The sequence below is a fragment of the Antechinus flavipes genome, chromosome 3 (assembly GCF_016432865.1).
Source record: "Antechinus flavipes isolate AdamAnt ecotype Samford, QLD, Australia chromosome 3, AdamAnt_v2, whole genome shotgun sequence".
Classification (NCBI taxonomy): Eukaryota; Metazoa; Chordata; class Mammalia; order Dasyuromorphia; family Dasyuridae; genus Antechinus; species Antechinus flavipes.
In genome coordinates this window covers 547,816,422-547,832,895 of record NC_067400.1, presented here as the reverse complement: position 1 = coordinate 547,832,895, position 16,474 = coordinate 547,816,422, and the positions used below count along the sequence as shown (strand labels likewise).

At 32.1% G+C, this 16,474-nt stretch overlaps 1 protein-coding gene across 1 annotated transcript in view; it reads left to right on the top strand.

Moving 5' to 3' along the window:
* COG6 (component of oligomeric golgi complex 6) overlaps nucleotides 1–13,845 on the top strand; it is a 116,115-nt gene extending 102,270 nt beyond the window's left edge. The window contains exon 19 of the mRNA XM_051987395.1: nucleotides 13,632–13,845. Within this exon, the coding sequence (XP_051843355.1) occupies nucleotides 13,632–13,779 (148 nt within the window). The 3' untranslated portion in view covers nucleotides 13,780–13,845. The remainder of the gene's footprint in view (nucleotides 1–13,631) is intronic.
* Nucleotides 13,846–16,474: the final 2,629 nt, after the last annotated feature.

Here is a 16,474-nt window from a genome sequence, read left to right as displayed (position 1 = left end):
AAATAGACACTGTAGTACCTCATTATAAAATATTTTAATATTATGTGATTTAGATATTTTATAGACTGAAAATATTCACCTAAAGGAGATATGTGTTATTCCATCTGTACTTTGCATTGATAACATCTGTATTACTGTGTTTATCTTTGGGAATCACACTTTCAAAAAGGAACTGATATTCCCAGAAAAGATAATCAGAATAGTAATAGGACAAAAACCCATTATGAATAATTTTCTTACACTGAAACAATGAAATATGCGAACTTGATAAGCAGTGTTGCTAAAAACTGAAAATACTCAGAGGCTGAATATCCTTCTATTCAGAGTATTCTTTTGTTAGCTTGGTGAATATTCTACATGACCTATTGTATCTCTCTCTTTTCTAACCCCTAAGATTCTGTGATTCCAAAATACATTAACTACATCCAGTTACATCTGATAAAACATGGCACCACCTACAAAGAACCATAGTTTATCTATTGATGCCAGAGTTTTAAATTAGTTAAACAATATTTACCAAATACCTATATTACTTGTTTGATTTAGAATCATATTTGAAAACTGAGGGCCAGAATGTATTAATTTATAGTTTTACATTGACTGTATTAATATGAGAAGATTCACAAAGTAGTATGATTTGGAATGGGGAAAATCAAATATGTTTTAGAATACTTAGATTTCCTCTTTGAATGATTTATTATTTGAAGGCTTATTAAAATGACACTTAACAGGAGAAGATTGTTGTGATTGGTGAAATCTATTGATTTGGAGTTTGGGTTTATATAAATTTATTTTAAAGTGATTATAATTGTTAAATTACTATAATCACACAACAGAATAGTTTTTTTGTCTTGCTACCTAAGTAAAAAGAATGAATTCTTCCTCTGGTTAGAATGATTAATACTTAAATGTAAATTAAAGAGACTAGTAATAGTATGGGACATTTTAAGTGGTTGTATTTCTTTGTTTAACCTCTGGAGCCTCATTAAGATTGGCTTAAAGCCCAAACAGTTCCCATGCTGACAGGCTTTTGGCATTTCTAAAAGTTACATCTTTGCCAAAATTCTGTGAGTTATTGTCATCGGAGAAAAATATTTTACATTGGTCAGACTGTACCTGGATTGTTAGGTTCTGAGTATTACATTTTGTGAGAGAAATTAAGCAAGATAATGTAGGCACAGATGAGGTTAGTGAGGAGATTCAAAAGCATGTCACATGGGGGCCTAGTTTGCCAAATGAAGCTTAGAGTGAATGTATTCTATAAAAATATATTATTCCTTTATTATTTTGTGAAGACATTTACATTTCCCATTTCATAAGTTAAAATTAATAATTTCTGATGATCATAAAATATTTTTATAATTTTGAAATTCTTAGTTTTGTGGACTTATACTTTGCTAATATATTTTAATGCTGCTATCATAATAGATAATAAAAATTAAAATTCATTAACAAAATCAAAGTGTATTGATTCCTCTAAAATTTTAAATGACCTATTTTCTTCATATAGAAAAATTAAATGTCATCTGGAAAAGTATTCTAAAATGAAATTTAGTTAATAGCTCTGGCCTCTACTTTTTTGCTTAAATGAACAAAAACTGGAATAATTACTTTTGAAAAATATTGAGAAATTCAGGGTTTATTTTGATATAGGAAACATTTTAGAAACAAATATTTTAATCAGAATTTTTTACACCTGTTTTCTAATAATATATTTTAATAATACATTCCTACTTTGAAAAAACAATTGTCCTTCTTTTCATAAGTTCAGGGTGTATTTTATTTGCATAGTATATTAAACAAAAGGAAAGAAAGTTTATTTTAATTGATAAATAATAGTTTAAAATTATTTACTCAATGATAAAATGAATGTATATTTTCATATACCATATATTATTTCCTTTCCTTCTAACGATATTTTAAGTAGAAATTAAATATACATGTGTGTTTGTGTGTGTGTATATACACACACACATACACACAAGTATATATTATTTATATGGACTTAAAGTGCTAGAGATATATTGCTTTATACTTATATAGTGCTTTAAGATTTGCAAAGTGTTTTCTGCTTATTCTCTCTTTTGATCTTTAGAACAATCCTTATAAGACAGATACTGTCATTCCCATTTTAAGGATGAGAGAAATAAGCCTTTAGAGAAATTTAGCGCCAGTTATACAGCTAGTGAGTGTCTAAGGTAGGATTTAGATCTAGATCTTCTTTACTCCTAATCTAGGAAAAATGTACTCTTGAAAATTGAGTATGCTGGTCTACAGGATGATGTGTGTTTCTATAGTTTTAATTCTTCTGGGATATCATTCCTCTATCTTTTTTTTCTTTTTTCTATTTTCTTTTCTTTTCTTTTTTTTTTTTCTTTTTTTTTCTTTTCTTTTCTTTTCTTTTCTTTTTTTTTTCTTTTTTTTCTTTTTTTTTTTTTTTTGATTGCCCTATAATAACTGTCATTGATGCCATGCCTGGCAGTCAGTATCAAGTAAATGGGATAGACATGATTCAAAGTTGTAGAAAGAGGGAAAAATGACTTTTAAAATTCCATAATTTGGTAGACTAGGATTAATCCAAGGTTCTGGACCTGTGATTGCATTGGTATAGGGAGCAAAGCTAAAAGGCACCTTCTCTAAAATTTATAGTCTTAGAAAGTTGCCTCAAGCAATGACAGACTCATAATTGACTGTTCAGTCGCAACTAGGATGTGTCAGAGCCAAAGCTTGAATCTAGATCTTCCTGGCACGGTGGCCAGTTCTTCATCCACTAAATCCACTAGACTTTTTTTACTAGGATTTGGTAGAATAAAAGTTATTTAATATCCTCTAAATATATAAAGGAAATACAAACTTTCTCAGTCAGTTTGCCATGATAAGAATGCCTTCCCTTTCTCATACTATTCTTGCATTATTATATCCACCAGAAATTGAACCTACTTTCTTCATTTTCAAGGGAAGATAAATTTATTCATTTACAACTTTCTTCCCTTTCTACCTTTGCTGTTTCTTTTATCACCTCCCTACTAGCACAGACTGTCCAGAGAATCTGCAAAGGAAAGTAAAAAAGATGGAAAGTCCTAGGTTGCAAATTACATGAACAAATCTTCTAATGCATTATCTTTGTGTAAGAGTCATTCTATCCCTTTAAAAAGTATCCTATGCTTTATTAAAGAAAAAAGATTGTATGGCCTTATTATAAACTCATATATCCACATTTAAAATTAGAGAATTGGATTTAGATGACTTCTCAGGTTCTTTCTAGTTAAGATCCTATAATCCTTTTATGTATAGTTCTGTCTTTCTGTCAGACTAAGTACCCTTGGAACAAGTGGACCAAGAAGTATCAGTAATGAGAATGGAGGGAAGCAGAAAATGGACCTGAGTTCTGGACAGACCACATACTCCCCTCTTCCCAGCTTCTTTTGTTCCTCAGACTCACAATCTTGACGCTACCTTCTAGCCTCATTGTCACCCTTTGTGCAACCTGTTGGCAGGTTCTTTTGTTTCATCCGTCATCACATCTTGGCCTCTGCCAGGCTGGACCAGACATTACCTCACACATCAGACTGTGAGGGTCTTCTGCTTGGCCTTTCTGCCTTAAATCCCTGGAAAATAAGTGTAGCTCTGACTTTGTCCTTCTCTTCCTTAGTCAACTTCAGTGGCTCCCAGTTAACTCTAGGATCAAATTTTAAATCCCCCCACAATCTGGCCTCTTTTTCATTCTCTAATATTTTTACAATTTATATTTTTTAAACATATTCTAGAATCTAGTAACACAGAACTTCTTGTTCTTCACACATCGCATCTTCCAACACCATATCTTTTCAATGCCTGTTCATCCAGGTCTGTATTACTTTACCTTTGCTGTCTTTTGAATTCCCTATTTTTCTTTAAGACTAATCTCAAATTTTAGCTACTGCAGGAAGCCTTTCTTGCTCTCTATAACTGAGAGAGACAGTAAGAAAGAGAAAGATAGAAAAAGAGAAAGCCCTCTTATGGACATGGTATATAGTAAGTGCTTAGTGATTATTGATTTAAACTGACTTGATATCCTTGACTTAAATCCAGATAGGCAAGCAAAGTCCAGATTCAATGAAGACCAATAAAGATAGAGAGGAGCAAGTTAGCTTATCCAGAGAAATGTTAGTGAACAAGTGATTCCAAATCCTCAGGCAAAATCCTTATATTTTTCACAAGTTTTATACCCTCACTTTTAAGTGAGTGGACAAGATCTCTTAAGACCTGTATTTGGGGAGAAAAAAAAGACCTCCATTTGAAGCCAGAATGCCAACTTTGTCCCTGATTCCATCAAGGACTCTATTTTCCTTCCTTTTCTTTCACATTATTTAGTATTCAGTGTTTAATAGACAATATTTTAATAAAGGCAAGTGAGAGATGTTGAGAATATGACTTTAACTTTTGATGTTAATATCATAGAAGGCATTTGACAAAGTTTCCCAAAAAAAAACTCTGCTCATTGAAAAGATGGAAGAAAAGATTGACTGAAATTCTGATTTAACCCAATATAGTCATTTTAATATTCATTTTTATATTATAACAATAAAAAAAAGTAAAATGTGTCTTCTGTAACCAGAGACTTTGTACACAACACATTTAACATTCATAGGGTGCTTCATAAAGTAGTGAGTACCCTATGGCTCTTAATTTTAGATAGCATTAACCATCAGGAATGTTACCTAGATGGGACTTCAGTATCATCTTAAACAAATCTCCCAGATTTGTCTCCTTCATTCTGTACCTCATCTCTATATTAAAACATTTTAAAATATTGTAGTTGTTGGTCATTGAGGAGGATAGAATTGAGCACTAGGAGAGACCTTAAGATATAATTTAGCTTATTCTCATTTTAGAGATGAAGAAAAACACTGAGGCCCAGAGACACAAAAAAGTAAATGACATAGCCTAGATTTGAACCAGAATTTTGACTTCTTCATTTCCTTCTCATTAGCATTAAGTTACCCTCTTAACTGTGATTCTGTAATAAGCTCTATTTTTCAAATCACAGAAACTGAATGTTGAAATAAACTATTTTTAGAAATGTTAGATTTATGGTAATGATAAAGATTGTATCATGTTGCTATGGCAACTGAATGCAAAAGTACTGATTAATGACAAGCACACTAGTTCTAGAAGTGAGAGTTCATTTCTCATCACAGCTCAATGCTTTAAAAATTAATTTAAAATAATTTCTGTGTAGTATATTTTAAGTATGAATAATATTATGTGCCTTTCAGCTTCATACTAATCATTGCATAAAATGTTTAACAGTTTTCTTAATAATGTAACTGAATATTTTTTCTGATACATTTTTATAACTATGTCTTTTTAACTACATGAATATATGAATTTATCTACCAACCCTATTCTGGGATTTACTTGTAGTGGATTGAATAATTTTTCGTTTTGTTAATGTGCAATAGCAACTGATCTGCCTTTTCAAAGGTTTTTTTTTCCCTTTCTCAAACAGTGAATCAACTACAGTAGCTCTACACCAAATAACATAAGGACATTTTAGCCACTCCTTCTGGATAGTAAGGAGATCATATGACAAAATATGAGTATCAAAGAGTATTTTAATAGTAGAAAAAAGATACAGAAATGCCAACATTTGCTATTTCTACCGAAACTTTTTGAATAAAATATCACCATTGGAGACACAGCAACCTTCATTTAAAATTCCAGGCATAGACCCAGAGTGCTCAGGGCAGAAAAATACAGTGTTGAGCTATATTTGCCTTCTGGCTTGTGACCTAATAGGAGATTTACAAGCAGGTTGGTATCATTACCACTTCTCAGGGAAAACTACTTAACTAACATGTATTCTACTCTGCCCATCCATTAGGTGACAAGAGGACAGATGTACTCCCTCTTTTTAGAAACACATGACTAAGCTAAGACATCTGTTTGCTGCTAGTTGTCAGATCAGATTTTAATTATGAGAATAACCTGACAATAAAAACTATAGAATCTTTACTAATTCTATTTATTAGAAATGATGAATAATTTATAATATCAGTTACTTCTTGAACCTTTATAGATATTACAAAGGTGAATTTTATGTAGGCCTAGGATTATAAATTGTAATTTTTTTATGTTGTAATAACACTTGTATTCTCATCCATTAAATAAGTCTGGTTTTCCATAAAGATTTCTTATAATATTTCTTTAATTTAGTTCTTCTTAACCTATATTTGCATATATAGCCCCTGACATACAACCAAGTGTCATATGATACTTTAAAGTAAAAAAGTATCATTTAAATACATTAGTGACATTGTTGATTCCATGTGCTGTTTTGATGATGTGGGAGAAGGTGCCTGTCCTAATTATCTAGGAAGTATTGCCTCAACATCTGTATATAAAGCCTTAGAAACTTCCCAGGCCAGGATGTACCCAGAAAGAAATTCCTAGGATCTGGACTTTAGGTGATTTCTGAGCTACAGGAAGAGCATACCAGCCTCCTTGCTACTTAGCAATTGGATAGGACTGCTCTCCTTCTAAACCAGAGAATTTTTATTCCTTCCAAGGGCATTTGGATATTTATAAAATCATTGGAGACCACACAAAATTTTCAACTTAAAGAACTCAAGCAGTGGGAGTTAGTTCTTGCTTGTGGTTGCCTTGGCTGGGCCAAACCAAATGATTTCATGGGTCTTATACACATAGCCTACAGACTGGATGTTCCTCATCCTTGTTTTAAACAGTGTGACTATTACCCTTCTGTTTTCTCTTTTCTTTTCTTTTCTTTTCTTTTCTTTTCTTTTCTTTTCTTTTCTTTTCTTTTCTTTTCTTTTTTCTTTTCACCATCCTAATACATTCATATAAATTTTCCTTTGGTTACCTTATCCATATTACTTAATTCTTACATACCTTCCCTTTCAGACTATGTGGGACCAGAAATTTTAATCAAAAGCTAAACTTTTGTTTTTATCTCACTACTCTAGTTCCCCTTCCCTGATCAGAAACAAAATTTCATAGTCAAGTGGACAATCCTCCCATGAAGACTGTCAAAGAGAAGGTTTTCTATTTAATTTTAATGGTAATAGGTTTACTGACCTAGTAGAGGGTTTGACTGGCATAGTATTCTATAAACCTAAATGGCTTTCTTCTGCTCATTTTTTGTGTAAGAGTCATTCTATCCCTTTAAAAAGTATCCTATGCTTTATTAAAGAAAAAAGATTGTATGGCCTTATTATAAACTCATATATCCACATTTAAAATTAGAGAATTGGATTTAGATGACTTCTCAGGTTCTTTCTAGTTAAGATCCTATAATCCTTTTATGTATAGTTCTGTCTTTCTGTCAGACTAAGTACCCTTGGAACAAGTGGACCAAGAAGTATCAGTAATGAGAATGGAGGGAAGCAGAAAATGGACCTGAGTTCTGGACAGACCACATACTCCCCTCTTCCCAGCTTCTTTTGTTCCTCAGACTCACAATCTTGACGCTACCTTCTAGCCTCATTGTCACCCTTTGTGCAACCTGTTGGCAGGTTCTTTTGTTTCATCCGTCATCACATCTTGGCCTCTGCCAGGCTGGACCAGACATTACCTCACACATCAGACTGTGAGGGTCTTCTGCTTGGCCTTTCTGCCTTAAATCCCTGGAAAATAAGTGTAGCTCTGACTTTGTCCTTCTCTTCCTTAGTCAACTTCAGTGGCTCCCAGTTAACTCTAGGATCAAATTTTAAATCCCCCCACAATCTGGCCTCTTTTTCATTCTCTAATATTTTTACAATTTATTTTTTTAAACATATTCTAGAATCTAGTAACACAGAACTTCTTGTTCTTCACACATCGCATCTTCCAACACCATATCTTTTCAATGCCTGTTCATCCAGGTCTGTATTACTTTACCTTTGCTGTCTTTTGAATTCCCTATTTTTCTTTAAGACTAATCTCAAATTTTAGCTACTGCAGGAAGCCTTTCTTGCTCTCTATAACTGAGAGAGACAGTAAGAAAGAGAAAGATAGAAAAAGAGAAAGCCCTCTTATGGACATGGTATATAGTAAGTGCTTAGTGATTATTGATTTAAACTGACTTGATATCCTTGACTTAAATCCAGATAGGCAAGCAAAGTCCAGATTCAATGAAGACCAATAAAGATAGAGAGGAGCAAGTTAGCTTATCCAGAGAAATGTTAGTGAACAAGTGATTCCAAATCCTCAGGCAAAATCCTTATATTTTTCACAAGTTTTATACCCTCACTTTTAAGTGAGTGGACAAGATCTCTTAAGACCTGTATTTGGGGAGAAAAAAAAGACCTCCATTTGAAGCCAGAATGCCAACTTTGTCCCTGATTCCATCAAGGACTCTATTTTCCTTCCTTTTCTTTCACATTATTTAGTATTCAGTGTTTAATAGACAATATTTTAATAAAGGCAAGTGAGAGATGTTGAGAATATGACTTTAACTTTTGATGTTAATATCATAGAAGGCATTTGACAAAGTTTCCCAAAAAAAAACTCTGCTCATTGAAAAGATGGAAGAAAAGATTGACTGAAATTCTGATTTAACCCAATATAGTCATTTTAATATTCATTTTTATATTATAACAATAAAAAAGTAAAATGTGTCTTCTGTAACCAGAGACTTTGTAAACAACACATTTAACATTCATAGGGTGCTTCATAAAGTAGTGAGTACCCTATGGCTCTTAATTTTAGATAGCATTAACCATCAGGAATGTTACCTAGATGGGACTTCAGTATCATCTTAAACAAATCTCCCAGATTTGTCTCCTTCATTCTGTACCTCATCTCTATATTAAAACATTTTAAAATATTGTAGTTGTTGGTCATTGAGGAGGATAGAATTGAGCACTAGGAGAGACCTTAAGATATAATTTAGCTTATTCTCATTTTAGAGATGAAGAAAAACACTGAGGCCCAGAGACACAAAAAAGTAAATGACATAGCCTAGATTTGAACCAGAATTTTGACTTCTTCATTTCCTTCTCATTAGCATTAAGTTACCCTCTTAACTGTGATTCTGTAATAAGCTCTATTTTTCAAATCACAGAAACTGAATGTTGAAATAAACTATTTTTAGAAATGTTAGATTTATGGTAATGATAAAGATTGTATCATGTTGCTATGGCAACTGAATGCAAAAGTACTGATTAATGACAAGCACACTAGTTCTAGAAGTGAGAGTTCATTTCTCATCACAGCTCAATGCTTTAAAAATTAATTTAAAATAATTTCTGTGTAGTATATTTTAAGTATGAATAATATTATGTGCCTTTCAGCTTCATACTAATCATTGCATAAAATGTTTAACAGTTTTCTTAATAATGTAACTGAATATTTTTTCTGATACATTTTTATAACTATGTCTTTTTAACTACATGAATATATGAATTTATCTACCAACCCTATTCTGGGATTTACTTGTAGTGGATTGAATAATTTTTCGTTTTGTTAATGTGCAATAGCAACTGATCTGCCTTTTCAAAGGTTTTTTTTTCCCTTTCTCAAACAGTGAATCAACTACAGTAGCTCTACACCAAATAACATAAGGACATTTTAGCCACTTCTTCTGGATAGTAAGGAGATCATATGACAAAATATGAGTATCAAAGAGTATTTTAATAGTAGAAAAAGGATACAGAAATGCCAACATTTGCTATTTCTACCGAAATTTTTTGAATAAAATATCACCATTGGAGACACAGCAACCTTCATTTAAAATTCCAGGCATAGACCCAGAGTGCTCAGGGCAGAAAAATACAGTGTTGAGCTATATTTGCCTTCTGGCTTGTGACCTAATAGGAGATTTACAAGCAGGTTGGTATCATTACCACTTCTCAGGGAAAACTACTTAACTAACATGTATTCTACTCTGCCCATCCATTAGGTGACAAGAGGACAGATGTACTCCCTCTTTTTAGAAACACATGACTAAGCTAAGACATCTGTTTGCTGCTAGTTGTCAGATCAGATTTTAATTATGAGAATAACCTGACAATAAAAACTATAGAATCTTTACTAATTCTATTTATTAGAAATGATGAATAATTTATAATATCAGTTACTTCTTGAACCTTTATAGATATTACAAAGGTGAATTTTATGTAGGCCTAGGATTATAAATTGCAATTTTTTTATGTTGTAATAACACTTGTATTCTCATCCATTAAATAAGTCTGGTTTTCCATAAAGATTTCTTATAATATTTCTTTAATTTAGTTCTTCTTAACCTATATTTGCATATATAGCCCCTGACATACAACCAAGTGTCATATGATACTTTAAAGTAAAAAAGTATCATTTAAATACATTAGTGACATTGTTGATTCCATGTGCTGTTTTGATGATGTGGGAGAAGGTGCCTGTCCTAATTATCTAGGAAGTATTGCCTCAACATCTGTATATAAAGCCTTAGAAACTTCCCAGGCCAGGATGTACCCAGAAAGAAATTCCTAGGATCTGGACTTTAGGTGATTTCTGAGCTACAGGAAGAGCACATACCAGCCTCCTTGCTACTTAGCAATTGGATAGGACTGCTCTCCTTCTAAACCAGAGAATTTTTATTCCTTCCAAGGGCATTTGGATATTTATAAAATCATTGGAGACCACACAAAATTTTCAACTTAAAGAACTCAAGCAATGGGAGTTAGTTCTTGCTTGTGGTTGCCTTGGCTGGGCCAAACCAAATGATTTCATGGGCCTTATACACATAGCCTACAGACTGGATGTTCCTCATCCTTGTTTTAAACAGTGTGACTATTACCCTTCTGTTTTCTTTTCTTTTCTTTTCTTTTTTTCTTTTCACCATCCTAATACATTCATATAAATTTTCCTTTGGTTACCTTATCCATATTACTTAATTCTTACATACCTTCCCTTTCAGACTATGTGGGACCAGAAATTTTAATCAAAAGCTAAACTTTTGTTTTTATCTCACTACTCTAGTTCCCCTTCCCTGATCAGAAACAAAATTTCATAGTCAAGTGGACAATCCTCCCATGAAGACTATCAAAGAGAAGGTTTTCTATTTAATTTTAATGGTAATAGGTTTACTGACCTAGTAGAGGGTTTGACTGGCATAGTATTCTATAAACCTAAATGGCTTTCTTCTGCTCATTTTTTGGGGAAGAGAGGAAGCCGGAAATAAAAGTTAAGTATCAAAAACAAGAAGAAATTATATTTATGCAGGTTTTGTATTTTCATACATATTAGTTCATTTGATCCTCACAGTTTTACAGATGAGGAAACTAAGGCTCACAGGTATTATGTGTCCAATGTGCTACAGTCTGTTGAATGAGAACCTTAGAACTTGAATCTAGATCTTTTTTTGTGATATCTGTATTTCATCTTATAAAATGGAAGAAGTCAAAAAAGGAAGAGGCATAATGAGAGCTGTGATAGAGAATATAGATTAATACACATTAATGGGGAACTCACATGTGCTAAAGTAACACCACTGAAAATTAATTTTAGAAAATTTTACTTGCCTCAGGCAGTTTAATGTATTGTAGTAGCCAAAAAAAAAATAATAACATTTCTGTTGGTGAGCCTCTTAGAATAATGAGCCTCTTTACAATTAGCCATATCTGAAACTTTTCCCATTTGATAGACTACTTACCAGAGTATGCATTCTGATGGCATTGCCTTCAAGAACCGAGGCTTAACGGTATATATAGCTGAACTCAATCTTATTATATTTTTGTTTTATTTAACTGTTAAATATTAAATCATGATTATTTCTTACTATGTCTTTTTACCTGTATTTTGCATAACATAGCCTTTTATATGCTAGTTTGGTAAGCCGCCATATAAGATGTCATAGTAAATAGAGCACTGGTATTGGAATCCAGAGTACCTGAGTTCAAATGAGGCACCTACTAGCCATGTGACTCTAAACAAGTCATTTAACTCATGTTTGCCTCAATTTCCTCATCTGTAAAATGGAGAACTTTACCTCTCAGGTTCTCAAGATTAAATAAAATAAAATTTTTAAAGCACTTTTCACAGTACCTGGCACATAGAAAGTGGTATTACAGAAAAATGATCATGGTCAAGTCATTTGTCTGTTGAGAGCCACAGTTTCTTTATTGGAAACATGAAGAGTTTGAACTAACTCCCACCCAGTTTTACATTCTGTGCCTCTGTATTCCAAATAATATGTTTACAAAATTCTAGAACATTCTTAATTGGGGATTTCCTATTATTAAAATTTAAATTTGTTTTAAATGTTATAATCTCGGTATTTATGGAATGAATTCATTCTTTTAAAAAAAATTACTGGCAAGTCCTGTATTAGAATACATTAATAATTCAGTCCTATTATTATATGGCTTTTGTTTACTGTTTGATCACAATTTTCTATCTCAGTGTCATTAATTTAATTCTATTATGTTCAAATTACTGGGTTTGAACATAACTGGATCTTGGGCAAAAGTTCAAATCTGGCACTACCACCCAGAAAAATAACTCAAGTTTTGTCTTTCACTAATAATAAATAAATCAGTAACACATCCTTGGTCTATAAAGATTTGCTCAAGACTATTGTTACACATGAAGGTTCTCATATCTTATGGACAAGATTCTGGCTACCCAATCCAGATCATTTGAACTTGCGTAACTCTCTAAGGGAAAAGGTACAGGTTAAAAAAAAAAAAAAAACCTAACAATGTACTTTTGATAATGAATGGTGGATTATATGCCCACGGAATCAGAACAAGACTACTAAAAGTGTTGATATACTCAACCTCTACTCCTTTGGTTGATTTTTAGGGAAATTAGAAGCTTGTTTTGTTGCTTGATTAATCGAGTGGCAGGAGATGGTAATTGATAGAAATAAGGGAAAAGGGAAAAGAAGGAATATCTTTAATAAAGATGGGAGAGTTGATACGCATTTTGAACAAATCTAAGTTTTTCCAGTTTAATATATACTTTTAACTACTTGAAGAACTATAATAGCAACCTAAAAGGAATATTAAATTTATTTTAGCCAGTTATTACAGAGAGGAACAGAAGAAGCAACAGATAGTGGTTGTGACTGTTCGGATCATTGTTGACTGTGGATTCACTAATGCAAATATGTCTACCTCATGAAAACACTGGCATTTAGGAAATGTTAGATCTTAATATTGATTCATTATAAGTTACTGTTGTGAAGATAGCCACACCACTGTATCTGTGTGCTTATACCATATTATGATCATAAGACCACAAAATTGGAATCATATCAATTGTAGTCTAACCTTCCTTACTTTATAGATTAGCAAACTGAGGCCTAGAGAGATGACTTGATTTGCCCAAGGTTACACAGATGTTAAGGATATTGTAATAATTTAAATCTTTTCCTTCCAAACCCTATATACTATCCACTGTACTATTTTGTATAATATATATTCTGATAATTATCCATTCTTTTATAGTTGTGAATATGTAAATATACATTGATTTATAATTGCTTTAATGTGTCATAGATAAAAATATAGAGTATGTTTCATGATAGAATATTTGTATTTTCTGGAGTTTTATAAATTCACTATTGCCCATGATACTTAAAATATTTTTATTAAACTGAATTATGTGCATGTGATTCAAAATTACATAAAAGTTTTAATGTTTATTCATATATTGTTTATTTATAGAGAGCAAATCATAAAACAGTCTACAGAATTAGTTTGCAGAGCCTATAGTGAGCTATATACAGCTGTGATGAATCCAGCCAATGAATACAAAGATCCAGAGACTATTCTGCATCGATCTCCTCAGCAAGTACAGACTCTTCTCTCCTGACTGGATTGTTTGAATAATTTGGCAACATTTTTTATTAGGCTAATATTAAAGGTTTCTTTGTTGTCAGTCTAATGTGATTTTTTTCTGTCCTCTGAACTTTGTTGATTTGAATATTCCTTAAAATCTAGGAGATGGTTCTCCATGACACTTCAGCTAATGCTATTACAACATTCAAAGTGAATATGCTTACTGACTTTGGTTGTTAATATTGGGTCTACCCTTGCATATTTAGAGAAAGATATTCCGCGTACCTATTGTTCTAAATTCTTAGCTGAGATGGAAGTGAGTTTGTAGGCCTTGTTTTCAACCATCCTCATATCCCTCCCATTCAAAGTTACTGAATCTCTAAGTCCCAATAGAGGGTAGATATTAACCTCAGTGAGGCTTTATTATTGTAGTTTTTCATCATTTTCTATTATAAATTTAAAAGTAACCTCAACAAACCTTTCCTCCTCAAATGATCTTGTTTTTCTCTGTTTATCTGCTTGTATTCTGCTGTGAAATGTAACCTATTGAGAGCAAAGACTTTTGTATCTTTCATGTCTAATATAGTGCCTTACAGTTAATAGATATTTAATAAATTCTTATTGAATTGAATTAAACAAAGAAAATGAGGAAGCAGATTTCCCTCTAATTATGAAATGAAAATAGTTTATGTTTTGATAAAAATAATATATAAATTTTGAGGAGAATAATAATACTGACAATTTATTCTCTGAACCTTCTAAGCTATTTCTTGATCTATGTACAAATAAATTTTTGTTGCTAATGTTATTTTTTATACAGTCATGGAATGTAGATATCATTCTTCTAATTGTTTTCTTTACATTGCTGTATTAAAAAAATTTTCCATACCTTGTAATTTTAACATTTGTCATTTTAAGAATATAATAATATTCTAACTCATTGATAAACTAGTTTTTTTTAAAAATTCATTCCCCCTTTATTATAGAATGCTTCCAAATCATGAATATGAGAAATAAAATAAATTCTATAGTAATCTGTAACTTTATACCCATGAGATTGGCAAAGTAGCTAGTTTATGTAGCACTTGAAGGTTGGCAAATCATTTTATATATGAAGATAAAATTGTAAAAGTTGGAAAAATTGAGAAGTCACCTTTAGACCTGTGATTTGGTCTATATGGTCTGAATAAAAAAAAAAAAATGGAACTTGACTAGAGCAATCACTACATACTCTTACATATATATGCATACAGTTCATACTCTGTCACTGAATCACAATACTGGGAGTATACGCCAGGGAAATAAAAGACAGAGAAAGGTCCCATAAATGCAAAAATGCTTATAGCAGCATTTTGAGGGAGGAAAACACTGGAATTGTTATGAATGTCCATAAATTTTAGAAACGGCGACTCTCTGTAGTATATGAATGCAATGGAATATTTACACAACATAAAAAATATGAAGAATATAGAGAAAATTTTTAAAAGACTCATATGACCTGATAGAAACAAGAGAAAAATCTGTGCAATTTAGTTGATGCAATGGATAATGCACCCACTAGTGCCACAATCAGGAGGACCTGAGTTCAAATATAGCCTTAGACACTTCCTACTTTAGGCAAGTCACCTACCTCTTTTTGTCTCAGTTCCTCATCTGTAAAATAAACTGGTGAAGGAGATGAAAAAGTACTCCAGTATCTTTGCCCAGAAAATCCCAAAATGGGTTCATGAAAGTCAGATGGCTTAAATGACTCAACAAAAATCCCAAAAGTGTAAAAGAAAATAGCATTGAAATCAATTTCAAGAAATACAAGATCAATTGACTTAAAAGGAGTGTAGTGAAATATACTTATCCTCTTCTTGCAAAGAAATGAAAGACAATAAGGGAGAATAATGTATATCTTGTCAAAGATGACGAATTTTGTTTAATTCAATTCATTATATTTCCTTTTTACAAGGGAATTGACATTGTTTATTGGGAAATAATAGGAATGTGAAGAAAAATATCTCAGCACAATTAAAAACAGACTTAATTTTTTAAAAGATAGAAAATTAGTCAACTCTCCTAAAACAAGTATAGAAGGATAATTATTACAAAAGAGGAGAAATGGATAAAATTTGGTGGGAAAACTATAGAAATGAATAATAGAGCCAATTCTATTCAACTGATAAAAAGAAAAATCAAGTGAATTAAAAAAAAACTGAGCAAGAACGTTTCATAATAAAAAAAGGATTAAGAAAGCTTGGAAAGTATGCTTTAATTATATTCACAATATAAATTGAGAATTCAAAAGAGAGCTCTGTCAATCAATATGCATTTATTAACTGCTAAATATGTGCCAGGCCCTGTGTTAAGCACTCAAGGAAATCACATTCTAATAAGAGAAACAACATGCAAAAAACTATGTACATACAAGATAGATGCAGTGTAAATGTTAAGTAATTTTGGAAGGAAGGCTCTAGATGGGGGCAAACTGGGAAAAGCCTCTTGTAGAAAGTTTGAACCGAGTACTGATGGAAGCCAAGGGCACCAGAAAGGGGAGGCAGGGAAGGAAAGCATTCAATATGTTGGACATAGCTAAGAGACTAAAAAGAGAAAATAGCAAACTGGGTTGTAGAGTGTATGAAAGAAAGTTTAATGTAAGAAGGATGGAAAGATAGAAAGGGTACAGGCTATGAAGAATGTTATGACCTGAGGTTTGAATATGAGGTTGGATACTCAATTGTCAG